Source organism: Grammomys surdaster, unplaced genomic scaffold, assembly GCF_004785775.1.
Source record: "Grammomys surdaster isolate TR1022 unplaced genomic scaffold, NIH_TR_1.0 267, whole genome shotgun sequence".
In the NCBI taxonomy this organism is placed as follows: domain Eukaryota; kingdom Metazoa; phylum Chordata; class Mammalia; order Rodentia; family Muridae; genus Grammomys; species Grammomys surdaster.
Genome location: NW_021604708.1, coordinates 2,753,497 through 2,770,194, shown reverse-complemented (window position 1 = coordinate 2,770,194; position 16,698 = coordinate 2,753,497). Strand labels below are relative to the sequence as shown.

Sequence of the window (16,698 nt, the reverse complement as noted above, 5' to 3'; positions counted from 1 at the left end):
AAGAAGAAAGAAAGAAAGAAAGAAAGAAAGAAAGAAAGAAAGAAAGAAAGAGAGAAAGAAAGAAAGAAAGAAAGATATTAGAAATTGATCATCCATTCTCAGCCAAAGGCACAGATGGCAAACTAGGGCCCATGCTCTTCACAGGCATCTGTTCATGCTCAGTGAAACCCAGCAATGCTAGAATATCACCACGATGGGACACTGGGAGATGGCACAGCCATTACTGCCTATCAGCAGCTCTCAGGTCAAGAAGTATGTCAGTGTCCTTTGTATAGTCCTGTCTTTGTCTGAAATGTGAGGATTGAGGTGTTTTTAACCATACTTTTGTCACCAAAGATGCAGGTATTTTGTTCCTTCTCTTCAGATGCCAGTGGTTGTCCCATAATTCCACTCAGTTCTGACACTCTGTCCAGACTGTCAGATGGCATAAGAAAGGATGACCTACAGGGCTATGCCATTCAACTTCAATTCACACATCCTAGGTCATCACTAGTTCTTTTAGAAAAGCTGATTATAAAAAAAACAAGGGGGTCCCCTCCCAGTCCTCAAGTTTAGTGACCTGCTAGAATGCCACACTAATCTCAGCAAAGCACTTTCCTCACCACTGCTGGGTTCCAACTCAGACAGTGAAATGGACTCAGTGCCTTGGCAGGCACAGGGGTGAGAGTGTCACCTGGGCTTGAGGAAAAGGGCTCGGCAGCAGCTTGAAGGAGAGGGCTTCCCTGTATCTCCAGGAATGCCAGCTTCTAAGCCCCTTGATGGCACCAAGCAAAAGCTATTTGAACTCCTGTTTCAAGAATCCCTAGAAGCTGCATTAGAGACAAGGTGACTGACCCAGTCTTCAGCCCTTCCCATTGACAGGGTGTGTACTTGACAGATGAGCCATGCTATGGTCAGCTCCTCCAGGTCCACTCATTAGGATGAATGCTTCTGTGTTGAAAAGCTTTGGTTATCAGTAGCTAAAAGATGCTACTGTGACCTCTCTTGTTCAGAATGTTCCAGGAATTTAGAGCCTCTGTGCCATGATCCAAGGATATATTATCATTGCATCACAGGGCTATTTGACTAATCTGTAAGGTCTCTGACACAACATTCAGCAACTGTGATCCTGGGGCCAGCAAGATGGCTCAATGAGCATTCACCACCAAGTCTAAGAAACCGAATTTGATCCTTGAGGTATACATGTGGATGGAGAAAACAGACTCCCACAAGTTGTCCTTTCACACATACATACATGCACACACACAACTAAATGCAAATTCAACAACAATGAAACAATGAAATAAAGCCACTTATGTGATCCTAACAGCAGAAGAAAGAGCCCAGCTTCTGACTCACAATTAGTCTATTTTCTATGAAGTCATACTTTTGGGAGTAAATGGATGGAACTAGAAAATATCATCCTGAGTGATGTAACCCAGAATGCATGGTATGTACTCACTGCTAAGTGGATATTAGTAAAAAAGTATAGAATACCTAGGATATAACCCACAAACAGTAAGAAGTTTAGCAAGCAAGAAGGCCTAAGTGAGGATGCTTCAATCTCACTTAGAAGGAGAAACAAAATAATCATGGGAGGCAGGAAGAGGGAGGGGCCTGAGTGGGAGAAGGGAGGGGAAGGGGAAAAGAGGGGCAGGATCAGGTATGGGGGATAAAGAGAGAAGCCCCAAGAGCCAGGAGAATGAATAAAAATATGCAGCTGCCGGGGGAACCTCTAGAAATCCCAGAGACCTGGGATGTGAGAGGCTCCCGGGACTCAATATTGATGACATTAGCTGAAATGCTCAACAGTGGAAATACAGAACCTGAAGAGACCACCTCTATTAGTTAGATGGGGCCCCCAGTATATGGGGACATCAACCCACCTTCAAAATTTTTGACCCCAAATTGTTCCTGTCTAAAAGAAATGAAGGAACAAAAATGGAACAGACTGAAGGAATGGCCCATCAGTGACTGGCTCTACTTGGGATCCATTCCATGGGCGGGCATCAAACCCTATTACTGATGCTATGTTGCGCTTACAGACAGGAGCCTAACATGGCTATCCTCTGAGAGGTTCTCCCAGCAGCTAACTGAGACAGATGCAGATACCCACAGCCAAGCATTGGACTGAAGTCTGGGACCCCTATGGAAGAGTCAGGGTAATGACTGAAGAAGCTGAAGGGGATTACAACTCCATAGGAAGAACAACAGTGTCAACTAATGTGGACCCCTGGGAACTCCTAGAGACTAAGCCACCAACCAAAGCACATACATGGGCTTGTCTGAGGCCCCTGGCACATATGTAGCAGAGGACTGCCTTGTCTGGCCTCAGTGGAAGAGCATGTACCTAATTCTGTAGAAACTTGATGCCCCAGAGAGTGGGTATGCCCAGAAAGTGGGGAGCACCCTCTCAGAGGCAAAAGAGAGGGGGTGTGGGGGAAGAACTCTAGAAAGGGGCCTGTGGGGCAACATTTGGGATATAAATAAATAAAATAAATACTAATGGTTAAAAAAAAGAGAAAGAAATGAGCACATGTACAAAGAGGACAAACATACTACCAGCATATTATGAATTCTGAGAAGAAACTCACCGTTTTAGAGTTCTTAGCATCTCTCATGAGCCGTTCTGCAGCCTTTAAATCCTCCTGTATGGCGTCACCCCCACAGGATCGTAAGGAGTTGAGGTGATCCTGAACCTTCACACATATCCGGTCAATCATCTGTACAAAACAGAGGAACACCCAAGTTTGTACAAAAAAGAAGACACAGAATGGACAAAGAAAATTCAAGAAAATGAATGCATGAGGTTGAAAATGTCTCGGTGGCATCCTCCACAAGGGTGCTTAACCAATTATTAAATTAGTCAAGCTATACATGCAAGAAGCCAATGGCACATTTAACTCCAGGAAAAGACATGGGACATTTTGGTAAAAGATACAGGCATTTTTTTTTCTCCCTTAAAAAGAATACTGTGTAGTGAATCCTCTTAATGATCCAAATTTTGTAGCTCTCAGTGATGTTCTGCTAGACAGTGACTCTCATTAACTGTCATCCAGTGCCCTATGTGAGTTAGACACAAGGAGAGGTGCTGAAGAAACAACAAAAAAATGTCTTACACATTGCCAGGACTAGTGACATGACAATAGAATGCTGACAACTGCCAGGGGGTCTCAATTGTATAAAAGCCAAAACAGCCTCTGGAAATTGACAGTTCAAAAATTCTATTATATAAAGTGCTTCTCTTCATAAGTTGAAAACCACTAAAGCATATAAGCAGGTTGGGGGCCAGGGGCAGTATGCTAGAGATGTAACTCAGTTGGAAGAATGCTTGCTTAGCATCTGTGAAGCCCTGGGGTAGATACCCAGTGTCATATAAACTGGGCATGGTGGCATAGATAGCCCAGAACATGGGTGGTTGAGGTATGGGGATGTGGAGGTTCAAGTTCACCTTTGCCACAAAGCAAGTTGGAGCACAGATTGGGCTATAGGAGACACTGCTTTGGTCAATAAAGGAGGAATGTGTCTTGCTATATTAGCACAAGCAATGATGAAGGTAATTCTACCTAGTGCCTATCCCAGCAGCTTTGCCTTACGGGTACTTGAATCGTTTTCAGTGGGTCCAAGATTGAACTGTAGAACCCAAAGGAGTTATCTCTATTTTAAATCTGCCTTAGGCCAGACCTGCTCCAGAACACCCCACTTACTTCTCTGATCTCCCAGGAGTGGCTGGATTAGCTCCTGTGGTGGTGGGTGTTATGTACCATGGGAGTCCCTTGACCAGGGTCTCACTCCTGGTCCTCATATCCTCTGGAACCATAAGCTGAAATAACCTCTACTTCTTACAGTTAGCCAGGTGTGAGTATGCAACAGGAAACGAAGTAGGAGCACAGATTCATCTCAAGCAAACAGCAGTCACGGTGCTCCACACAACCACTCCCCACTCCAGGCACTCTTAGTACAGCTAACAATGCCTATTATATGGTCTTAGAAATATAGTGTTTAGCTAAGTAGTTGGAAAATGGACAATTTAAAATAATCCTCAGATGCAAAGCCAAGTTCAAAGTCAATCTGGACTATGTTAGTCTTGCTTTACTAGCATAAAAGAAATACTTGCTGTGTTCCTGAGATGGCTTAGCAGATAGAGGTGTATGCAGCCCAGCCTGAGGTTTGATCCCTGAAACCCACATGACAAAGGAGACAACTGGCAACTACAAGGAGCTGTCCTCTGATCTCTGTATGTGGATGCATGATACACAGGTGTGCCTACCTCTTGCCTACATACAAATAAATAAATGTAAAGAAAAACAAAGCGTGCTTACTTCAGAGACCTTATTAAGAAGTGTCCTGGACCATCTGATAGGTCAGTTGAACCCACAGAGTTTAATTATTCTCACATTTTTTTTTAAGTTAAATTACCCTGCTCTTTGTATTTTGAATAACTAATATTGTGTCTAGGAAACTAAACTCTCCCTTCCTTCTCTTACAAAGTAAAAAACAACAGAACCCTCACCAAAAAGGGAACAAGACTCAATTTTGTAGAAGTAGCTTTGTATGATTGATGCACTGGGTTCAATCCAATCCAGCACTAAAAAAAAATGAACCATAACTGTGTGCATTTTTCAAGCCCTGTAATTCCAGTACTCTTGAGGTAGACACAGGAGAATTACCACAAGTTTGAGGCCATTGTAGGCTACATAGTAATTTCCAGGACAGCTAGGGCAACATTGTAAGACCCTAGGAGAGGAGGCAGCGTGTGTTTTCAGAATAGCAGGGAAGACTTACATTCTGACCTTAGAGCTGCAATGTGGCTGCCTCTCTTGTCCTTCCTTTTATACAATTAGGCTGACCGTGCCTTTCTGGTATTGTAAAGACAATCACTCAAAGCATCTATTATGCTGACGAGGATATAGGAGCTGTTTTGATGTATACAACAGCTCTTCTGCTGTAAAGTTCCCAGACTTCCTGTAAATGGTCTTCCTGTAAATGGTGCTCCACATAGGTAAAGTTGTGTGAACAGTTTATTTCACCTCCACTTGCTACCTCCAATCTATGCTTACAGGCAGGAATCGAATACTTTCTGCATTCCCACAATGCCCTACAGAGAGCTGACTCTGTGTTTCTAAAAACCTTCATGATGAACATAAATCCTTACTCTTCAAACTGGCATATTGATTGAAACAAAAATGGTCATCAATAATTCACATCTCACTAAGAACAATTTTCTAATTTGAGAAGATAAACCAGATACACATCTGATGCTACAAAGGGCCAAACCAGGAGGCTTATGCAAACAACCCAATAAAGCCAATCCTCTGCACTAATACTATAGACTGAAGAGCCCTCTGAAGTGTCACCAGCTTTCATGGAGGAGAGAGAGTATGAATAGACTCCACAAAAATAGTCTCCATAGGAAATAGTTTTAAAGTCAAAAGGAAAATAAAATTTTAGTTCTTCAAATAAGACAAACTCTCATATCAGTAGGGCTCTTCCAAGCATTTGTTAGAATTTAACAAAACCAAATGCAGCATATTTGGCAGGTAGGGGACGTGAAAGGCAAGCTATTTGCTTGAGATGACTTAGGACAAAGTGCAATGTTATGATGGTGGGGGGATCTAGGTGTTTCACTGTCATTTTATAAGTCACACCACTAAAGCATATAATTGGAAACAGTTACAGGAGGTGGAACAGAAAGACCACTCTAGTTTTCCCATTACAAACCTCATGGTAGATGAATGTGGTCCTTTCAGTTAACCCTGTCTGTTTCATCTGACATCCACACACTCTGAGTGTTCATTTTTCATTTTCAAACTAATTCCTGATAGAATCTAGAATCATCTGCCCCCTGAGACAGCTTGTGGGGGATTATTTTCATGACATTGAGATAGCCTGGTCACTATGGCTGGCATCACTTCCTGTATGGGACCCTACACTGCATACTCAGACAAGGGAATTGGGGAGCAGCATGCATCTAACACCCTCAGCTTCCTCACTGTGGATGCCATGTGTCAGCAGCTGCAAAGTTCCAGCTACCTTAACTTCTTCCTTGGCTACTGTAACTTCCCTGGGCTACCTTAATTCATCACCTTGAGAATGTATCTTTGAACTGTGAGACACAATATACCCTTTCTCCCTTATGTTGCTTGTTGGGGTATTCTACCATAGCAACAAGAAAAGAGACTAAGACTGCCAGAGTTTAAGCACCTCCCATTTCTATGGGACTGTGCACTCTGTTACTGCTGGACATGACCTCTCATTATCTGATGTCCTAATGTCTTCCTAAACTCTTGCCATACATGCTACTTCTCCCCCTTGAGAACCTTACAAGTCCCAGGAGAACACAATGCACAAAGCTGAACATGACCTTCTTTTCCTCCCTCACTACCTCTTCGGTCTCAACACTTCCAGTCATCACATTAATAATATCTGTTTTCACAATGATATAGTTCAATGGTCACCAGCAGACTGGCCCTAGTTGAGATACACCTTCCCCGAATTTGCTCTTTGGTCTGGAACCCTCAATAAAATGAACACTAACACAAGAGGGGTGGGCAGTGCTGAACTACCCACTTCTGCCCCAAGTTGGCAGAAGTGCTGTTGGCTTCTTCAATAACCCATCACACAACTAATCAATGTTACACTTGCAGGGACTAGCAGGCTCCTTCAGAGCTACTGGGCTGCTGAACTAAAGCATAGAAACCACTAGTAATTAATGCCATCCTGAGTCACACTCAATCTGTCACAACTGTAACTACCTCCACCAAACAGCTTACTTGTGGGAAACAATGTTCTTCTCTACTTCTCTATCTTTATTCAAGAGAAATATACCCCCCACACCTGATGTTGAAGAGAGAAAATCCTGAGTAAGATAATAGCTCTGCTTCCAAGCAAGGCCAACATAGAAGTGGGAAGAATCCTTCATAGTCAACACTAATGTAAGGGCTAGGTGAGCTGGTGTGGGCCAGCAATCCACTGGGAAGGTGGGCGGAGGAGATTCAAGGCTATTCTCAGCTACACAGGAGGTCAGACGCTAGTCAGAGAAACATTAAGAGTGTCAAGAAGAAGAAGACCCTTAAACTAGCCGATGAGGACAATCACTGAGGGTCACTTCTGTAGGCACATATAGGGTTCATGTTTCAGAATGTCACATCGAGGAGGTTAGTCAAGTTATCTTCTCTGGGGGAAAATTCTGCTCAAGAAAGAGTGTGCTGAGAAAATAGCTCTTTGGAAGGGAATAAAAATTAGAGCTTGGTGGCAGACAACTCTGGGCCCAATTTTGTCTGTGATTTTCAACACACAGTACTATGTGCATGCACTATGCCTGGTACATGGTATATTGCTATGTCTGCTCCATAGTGGCAGATGGAGTAGGTACACAGGCCTAGAATATTTACTACATCAGACAAAAGTTTCCCATCACCTTGTTAGGAGGGCTTATGAGGTCCAGGAGAAGGGAGAACAGGAAAGCAGAAAGGCAGTATTGATTCTTATAAAATCCTAGACAAAGGCACCAAACAAAAACAAACGCATGAGGAGCCATGAGATTTCAGTATTTTTTTTTTTCACAAACTATGATTCTTCCCTTGTCACCTGAGGCATGACAAGGGAAGGGGATTATGGAACAGTTGCCATAGATGGTCTATTCTTCCCGAATTAGAATGTCTCAACACTTCAAGGCCCATCTATCTCCCCTGAAGCCACTGAAATGATTCAAGTAGGAATGTAGCTAGTCATAAAACCCCACGAAATCCCTGAATTGAGAAGTGGCAATGTACCTAGCACATAATGACTCAAATAATTCAGAATGAGTCACCAATGCAGAGTTACACATCTACATCCCTCTCCTGTGTGCAGTCGCCTTTCAATGAGAAGATGGAATCTGGAATCTGCTGTGAAGAGCAAGCATTAAAGACTGCAGAGTGCGGTCTTATCTTTTTCTTTTCTTTATTTTTCTTTCTTTCTTTCTCTCTCTTTCTCTCTCTCTTTCTCTCTTTCTTTCTTTCTTTCTTTCGTTTCTTTTGTTTGTTTGTTTTTTCGGGAGTGGGGGGAAGGGGCAGGGTTGGGTATAGGGGTTGCCCTCCAACCTGAAAGAAGTTGTAGCAATATTAGATTAAGAAAAAAAACCCTACATTTTAGTATCTCATTAAGGGAAAGGAGGCAAAGGTACAATGTCAACAGTCTTGCTGCTTTTCAGGTTAAGCATGGAAACCAGGGCCGAAGTGATAGCCAAGAGCAGAAGAGCAAGGCCGCTCTTGCAGAGGGCCTGCACTGGGTTCCTGGACCCCTCAGAGCAGGCAGCTCACAGCAGCCTGTAGTTCCTGCTCCAGTCAACCTATTCCCTTCTTCTGGCCTCTATGGGCAGTGACACTCATGTGCACATATTAAAAGTGAAAATAGCTCTTAAAAATAATTATGTATCAGTAAGCTATAAAATACTCAAATAATATTAGAACCTAACAAGGAGAAACATTAGATTTTAAGACCCGGAAAAGTCTAAATAATGCTTTCTTTCTCAAAAGTTCTGCTAGGCCAGAAATATTTAAAGAAAATTCTTTTCTTGACACATATTGCTTGAGTGTTACTAATTAAATAATACATACTGTCAGTAAATGTAACCAGTGCTGAACTGTGAGGAGGGTAGATTCACTCATACACTCTGAGATAAGCAATGACAATAAAATAAAATAAAATAAAATAAAATAAAATAAAATAAAATAAAAATAAAACAAATCCCATCAGTTCCTTTCAACTTTCAGAGATGAGCACTTGGTTGATCCAACTTTGGCTTTTGCCTAAGCTGCTCATTGCTGTTCTTGTATTTGCTTGTGATGTTTTGAAACAGGATCTTATGGAACTCAGGTTGGCCCAAACTCTGTCTACAGATGAAGATCTATAAAACCTCCCACTTCTGTTTCTCAGTCCCAGGGCTGGGATTACAGGCTGGCAACATCTCAAGTTTCTATACCACCGGAATCTCTATTTTTCATATATATCAATGATCAAAAATTGTATTTGATTCCATGAGCTATAAGGTAATCAGCTCTGTTCCTATCCGGCCTTCTTTGTCAACCCCAGTCTTAGCTTGTCACCTTCACAATCTCCCAGTTTTTAACACTTACAAAGCAGCAATTAAAAAAAAAATTGCCTTCAGTTTGTAGCTTCTAGGATTCCATTTTTATTCATTTCTTCTTTATGCCCCAATTACACTTTTCTCTCTTTCCATCTGCTGTGATTTTCCTAAGCCAGTTCCTCCTGGAGCTGTGCTCTGTAAGCCTCTGTTGACATAAAGGACCCAGCGTGCCCTTACAGGCATTCCCTTACCTGCTGGGTGGTGCTGGTGACAATGCCCTGCTGGAGGCGGTAGGCCTGCTCCTGAAGGTATTTCCTGGTCTCGTGATTCCGAAGCAGATAATTTTCTATCTGGAAATGGAGCACACATATCTCTCAAGAACACACATTGACTCCATGGAGAATAAAGCTATCAGTGAGCCAGTCAGTAAGCATGGTCTGTCAGCTCTTTGACCCCACAACCCATGCAGGCTCAGACAGAGTTCTGACAAGTTTATCAGAGGTGCTTTTAACTAGAAAATGAGCTTTTGGGTAACTGAAGTCATTTGTGTGTGACTCCAAAACTGACAAAAGATAAGCCAGTATTTGGTGACAGCTGCTCCCGGCTCAGGGTTCTCATCTCTGGGCAGCATAAAATTAAAAGTTTTAACACCATGTAGTTCAGAAGCGAGTCTTTTCCAAGGAGGGCAGATGGTGCCCCCTGAACCTCATGCTAATCCACACCCTAGAATTGCTCAGCACTTGGGAAATGATGCTAAGGAAGAAAGGGAAGAGAGGAAGATGGGGGCAGGGGTTGAGGAGGAGTGCTAGAGAAAGGGAAGGAGAGATGATGAGGGAAGAAAAGACTGGTGAAGGGGGTATCGAAGGAAGGAAGGAGGGAAGGACACACAGGGAGGGAGGGAGGAAGGGAGGGAGGGAAGAAGGGAAGAACAGCTATAAAAATAGCATCTTTGGTGTATTCTAATTTTAATAATCTACCAAATTTTCATAGTTTCTTAAAACAGGACTGAATTTAAATAATGTGACAGCAAATAAGAAAATATATCCCTACACAAAACAAGAAATTCTGAAGTGGGTTGACATTTCATATGTTTACGCACAAAGTCCTCTGAAAACTGAAAAAGCACAAATTAGAACCAGATGGAAAGGAAATGCTTAGGCTGATCAACAGGCCTTGGGCACACTGTGAACACAGAGTGCAGGATGAGCTAGTGAGAAAGATGAACACCCACAAAGAGGGTTTGTAGCAGGGTGTGGTGTTGAATGCCTAAATGACAATACTCTGGAGGCAGAAGCAGAAGGGTCACTGTCAAGTTCAAGGTTGGGCTGAGGTACACAGTGAGTTCCAAGACAGCCTAGGCTACATACAGAAATCTTTCTCAAAAAGATGACTATATTTTCAAAGAATGATTTGGGGGACTGGAGATGTAGCTCACTTAATAGAGCACTTTTGCAGCACACATGAGGCCCTGCATTCAATCCCCAGACGCACATAAACTGTGCATGGTGGTGCATGCTTGTGATCCCAGCCCTACGCAGAAAGCTAAGACGTTTAAATCTGCACTCACTGGGGAGATGAGCTTCTGGACATGTCTGTGAAGGATTACTTTGATTACTGTTAATGAATGTGGGAAAATCCATCTTAGTCATGGGCAGGGGATGCAGGGACTGCATAAAATGAACATAGTAAACTGAACAGAAGCATTTTTCTCTGCTTCTTGACCGCACATATACTGTGAGCAGCTTGCTGAAGCTCCTATGCCTGTGAGGTTCCTGCCATGGACTATAGCTTGGAACTATGAGCCGTCACCAACCCTTTCTCCTTGGAGTTGCTTTGGTTAGAGTGTTTTATCATAGCAACAGGAAAAGAAACTAAGATACTTGGTTACAAGCATTGTATGTGTGACTTCCCAGAAGTACACACACACACACACACACACAGTGACACAGTGACAGTTTGAAAGAAAATGGCCCCAACAGGCTCAAAGGAAGTGATCCTGTTTGTTGTGGTCATGGTATCTCTTCACAGCAATAGAAACCATAACTATCACACACACACATACATACATACATACATACACACACACACACGCCTTCTTGTAAACACAGGCAGGTACAGCATAAGAAGCTACCACAGGCAGTGAAATCAGAAGTGACGAAGGCAAGATAAAAAGGAGCACCAGGCCAAGCTGAGCTTCCTGAGACACTGTCTCGAAAATAAGCAAGACTGATTTAAGTAAGGTGGGTAAATTGTGCCATCCTGGTTTGTTCGCCCTCTTTATTGTTTTAATAATGTGTCTTAGCCATTTGCCTTTTAATTTGTCACTGCGGTTCCCTGGTTAAGAATGTCTAATAACTGTGAAGCTCTTACTGTTATTACATTTTCATTTTAATTTTCCATATGCTAAAATAACTACTACTCAATAGCAATTAGGAACAATTAAAATCCAGACAGCAATTACCTGCATCCCAGGACACTAGAAGGCAGAGCAAAAGTGCCTTCCCCCAACTAATGCATCATTAACATAGCACTGTGGGGCTAGATCACATGACCTTCCTTCCTATGCCTCCCAGCAGCCACATCTTGCCAAGGTGACACATCAATGGGAAATGCTTTGCTATGGAGGCTCAAAGTGTCTGAAAGGCAGACACTTGAGACCACCCAGCTTTCTTTGGATCCTTTGCCTCCTTCCCTGGCTTTTCACAGCTGGCCTCACACTGGGCCAAAGGCTGAGAGCAATCTATTCATTCAGGAAGCTCATGCCACACAGACATGGGACAGTGAAGGCTGGCAGGGCCTGTGTTCCCAGACCTTTCCCAAGTCCAGCCACTGTGCATCACAAACTAAGCCAGGAAAGAGTTTTGGTGTTTTGTTGTTGTTGTTTTAGGAAAAATGATATGAAGTTTGTTCTTCTTGTATATGTGTCTTGACAGGTTCATGTGTGTACAGGTGCCTGTGTCCATACACGCCCAAAGGTCAGCCTCGAATGTCACTTCTCAGTCACTCTCCACTTTGGTTGTTGGGATAGTCTTTCTCTCTGGCCCAGAACTCAACAGTTAGGCTATGCTGGCTATCTAGTGTGCACCGGGGACCCTCCTGCCTCTGCCTCTCCAGCTAGGTTTAATAAGCTCATATCACCACATCCAGATTCTTATGTGGGTTCTGAGAGCAAACCTAAGTCTTCACGCGTGTACAATAAACACTTTGCTGACTGAGCCCTATCTCCAGGCCCACAATGCTTCTTTCTGAAAACAAGTTTAAAGGAAAGAGGAACCACAAACTCTGCATCTCTGTTGTCAGTCATCGACATGTTACTACTGAATTTAGCACGGTAAGATTTCCTTCCACACAGCACTCCAGAGAGAAGATAGACACTTAACTCCTGGGGACTAAGCGTTCAGAGCTTGATTAAGGTCATATGAGGGAAAGCCAAAAATAGTCATTGTCCTCGTGAGGAGATGGGAGCAGGGGCAAGATGGAGAAGGTCCAAACCCAGGTAGATGTTTCCAGAGCCAGAACTTGCCCAAGGGGCAAAAATCCTGGATCAAAAATGATGGAAATTTGCATTGAAAAACAATTTGTAAAGATTTAATATATTTTGTTTTTAGAAAAGTTAAAGTCAGTAGAGCATTTGATCCATTTATTCCCCCAAAGACAGTATCTAGCTGTCCAGATGAAAACAGGCCTACTTGACCATGAAAATCCAATAAATTCAAGGCACAAAGTAATCCCACCCCCAAAGAAAACCCACAAGCAAGTGCCCTTCTGCCATCTTATCCATATTCTTCTATATCACATCTGGACAGAGTCTCATATATCCCAGGCAGGCCTCAACCCGCTATGTAGCTAAGAGTAACCTTGGACTTCTGATCCTCCTGCCTCAGTATCCCAAGAGTTAGGATGCAACCACAACATGTTACCTCTGCATTGAGTTTTCTTGTGTGGAGAGTGCGTCTTCATGGGGATGGATAAATAACTGCTACGTGTAACATAGTTTTTATGGTGATTTTTTTTTGTTCTCTTTGTCTTCTCCAAAGATTTATCGGACTTTTATTTTTCATCTCTTCTCAAGCATATCAGATTTATAAGATGAACATTTATAATCCACAGATCAATCTTCAAAATATTCCAAAATCCCAAATTTTCTAAATCAAAATTGGCATGTTGGCCTATGGGGAAAATGCTCACATCTAACCTCAGGTGAAGGGCTGTGACAAGAACAAACCGCACCAAAGGCAGTACAGATGTCCCCGCGGAGCACGAGCACAGGACACACACACACACACACACACACACACACACACACATGGCACAAACAAACTCATATGTAGACTTGGGTCTTAACCTCACAGGACTTCATTACACACAAGCAAACATTCCCAAGTTCCACCTCCTCCCTCCCCCACCAAAAAAAATCTCCACTTGAAACATTTCTGGTCAAGCATTTCAGGTGTTTGTTAATTTTTTTCAGTGTTTGTTTTTGTCTGCAATGCAAGTTTATTACACATTCAGATCTACGTGTAAGTGGCATTACACATTTCATGAAAAGTGCAATCCCTTGTCATGAGGATTGCCAGCTCCTCGATCCTTCCTCACAAGGCTGTCATGTCCCTCATGTCACCGTGCACCAAGGTATCCAGTTACTTTGCATCCCCACATTCTGTGACATCCACTCATCCCACAACTCCTCACAATATGACATTTAGTCATCTGAGGTCACCACAGCTATGATGCCCAGTCACCTCATGTCTATGCATTATGACTGACATCCAGCACACTGCTGCTAGGATTTTTTTAGACTTTATTTTGCCTTAATTCACTCATTGATGCTTTTCCTTTCTCTCAGTGCATCTGAAGAGCTTGTGCACCTTGGCTTTTGTCGTTTACTTCTCAGCTGGGCTTGGTAGTGGGTGTCTGTAATCCTTGCCAATGTCTTGGTGCCCTTCCCTTCCATTTCCTCATCTACAATGCTCGGATGAAACAACCCATCCCATGCGCTGTTTTAAAGATCGTACCGTGTTAATTTAGGTTAAACATTTAAATGGTACTCATATAGTTAACCTATTTGTTAACTGTCCATGAAGCATAATTAGGATATAACTTAATTTTTCCCATTCATATACATAGATATACACATATATGCATGCACATATACATGCAATACTTGCACATATAAAAATGAGTGTATATGTGTGTGAAAACTAAAGTTCAGAAAAATTAAGAAATTGCTGAAGACTACAAAGTTAAGTAAACTTGTGTTTGTTTGTTTGTTTGTTTGTTTGAGTTAGGATTCCACTCAGACTGACCTTGAACTTATAGAGATCCTTCTCGTATTATAGAGGTAAGCTAGTATACTTAGGTAAGAATTGATTTTAAGATCATATATTTCAAATAAAAATTGGGAATAATTTCTTTTGCTATTCTAAATCTTTCCCTGCTACTTCCTATTATTCATTTTTATTTAAAATGGTTAAGAAGTGTCCAAGCACACATTTTAGAAAACATAATAACTGAGGAGAATGAAAAAATTTGAAAGTCACATGGCCTTTTCCTTCAAAAGCTCATAGTCTGTGGGAGTTTGAAGGAGAAATGTCCCCTGTAGGCTCATGTTTTTGAATACTTGGTCCTCAGCTGCTGGTGCATCTGTGGGAGGTTATGAAATCTTGAGAAGGTGCAGCTTTGCTGAGGGAAGTTCAACACAGAGGATCGGCAGGGGTTGAGGGTTTATAGCCCTGCCTTACTTCCTGTTCTGCCTGTCTGCTTTTCTTGCCTCCTGTCATATCTTCCTCTCTAATGGACTCTACCCTTTGGAAGCAAAAGCCACACTAAATTCTTTTTCCTTCAAATTGGCTTTGGCCACAGTGTTTTATCACAGCGACAAAAAGTAACTAAAAGACTCTGTTAGGAGAGAAAATAAAGAGGTGAGTAACTTAACTCCAGGTCTGGAAGTGCCAGGAAGGCCATCTGTCAGTGGAGTGAAACTGTCCCCAAGAAATCATCGTGGATGCTCTAGACACTAGATTTCAAACTCAATAGCCAAGCACAGTAGTGTAGAAAGAGCTGAGTCCTGACCGTAGAAAAGCAATGGTTCTCAAACTTCAATGATCAGAAAAGCTAATACAGACAGACATAGTCTTGCCTTAGATTCAACTCTGCCGTCTCTTGAAATAGAATAAAAAGTTAGAGCTGGTAATAGATGGAGCATGAGGTGGGCAGAAGGCAAATCCTAGACAGATCTCATTCTATGTTTGGGAGACCAAGCTTTATTTATCTGAAAAGCTTCTAGTTAACAATGGCATGAAGGTGTGCCCTGTTCAGATTTATCATGAAAGATGGTGGCTTGTTTTTCTAACATGGAAAAGACATAGGAGCTACCAAATGTGGCAATGAAGTCTTGAAGAAAGGTATAATATTAACAAAGGGGAGGGAAAATGAGCAAAGAGCTTTAGAGTACAGAATCTGGCAACCAGGTGGGCCTTAGCTAAGGCAGATGTGAGAAAAAGTCAGGTTTGGGTCTGAAAGAGGACGCTACCATCAAAGAGAGAGAACAAAGGGGGATAAAGAAATTCAAAAAGCCTAGAAAAAGCATCAGAGTAAAAATGGAACCTATGAGCTCATCTAAACTGAGAAGAGATATAGCCATAAAAAGCAAAGGATGCTTGCAATCCTACCCCTTGAGACATGGAGGGAGAACAATCAGAAGTTCAGGTCATCTTCTGATGCATGGTAAGTTTGAGGCTATAGGAAACTGTGTCTCAAAAGACAAACCAAAACAAACAAAACACTCAAAGAAAGAGATATAGGAAAGTCACAGGGCAAGAGATGCTTGAGCTCCTCACATTCTCCAAGGATGGAGAGGTCTATATACTTGGGCATGTTGATACTATAAGAATGTTATTCTATTCTACTAAATGTTCACGAGAGTTTTCAGTCTTCATTATTTTTTTTCCAAGCCCAGTCAAGAATTATGCTAGTCATGACCTTAGGAATACATGATCTTAAAAGCTTTATGAAACAGTCATGGTTATATGTACAGAATAGGTCTTAACACAATATAAATGTGAACTTAATATACTCAACACTTGCAGGTCTCCATACCTTCTGCAGAGCCTCTTCTGTTTTCTCAGGGTTTGTTTTAAGAGCTTGAGAAGCATCATACATAGGAATTGGCATAAATCTCAGCGTGTAGTTCCTGGAGAAAGGAGCAAAACCCATGTATTTTAAAATGACTTTCTGTTACCTTAATTGAACACATTTTTAGATCTAGAAAGATAGCTCCAAAAATATCTTTAAATAGCTAGATATGGTAGTACATGCTCCAGCATTCAGGAGACAGAGGCAGGCAGATCTCTGTGAGTTTAAGACCAACCTGGTCTATACCAGGGCCATTTAGATGCTGTCACAAACAAACAAACAAACAATCAAACAAAAGAATATCTTTTTTATCCTTGCTAGACTAATATACACTTGCAATCCTAGCACTGGGATGGTTGAAGCAGGAGGATGGTTTGAGTTTGCAGCCAGTTTGGGCTACACACAAAGTAGTAGGCCAGTCAAGGCTACAAAATAAGTGTAGGCCTCACGAAACAAGAGAAAAGAAAAGAAAGGAAAGGAAAGGAAAGGAAAGGAAAGGAAAGGAAAGGAAAGGA

At 42.1% G+C, this 16,698-nt stretch overlaps 1 protein-coding gene across 1 annotated transcript in view; it reads right to left on the bottom strand.

Moving 5' to 3' along the window:
- Carmil1 (capping protein regulator and myosin 1 linker 1) overlaps window positions 1-16,698 on the bottom strand; it is a 163,961-nt gene that overhangs the window by 54,364 nt on the left and 92,899 nt on the right. Inside the window, exons 22-24 of the mRNA XM_028776338.1 lie at window positions 16,148-16,241; window positions 9,301-9,399; window positions 2,574-2,702 (exon numbers count right to left, since the gene is read on the bottom strand). Of these exons, the coding sequence (XP_028632171.1) occupies window positions 2,574-2,702; window positions 9,301-9,399; window positions 16,148-16,241 (322 nt within the window). The remainder of the gene's footprint in view (window positions 1-2,573; window positions 2,703-9,300; window positions 9,400-16,147; window positions 16,242-16,698) is intronic.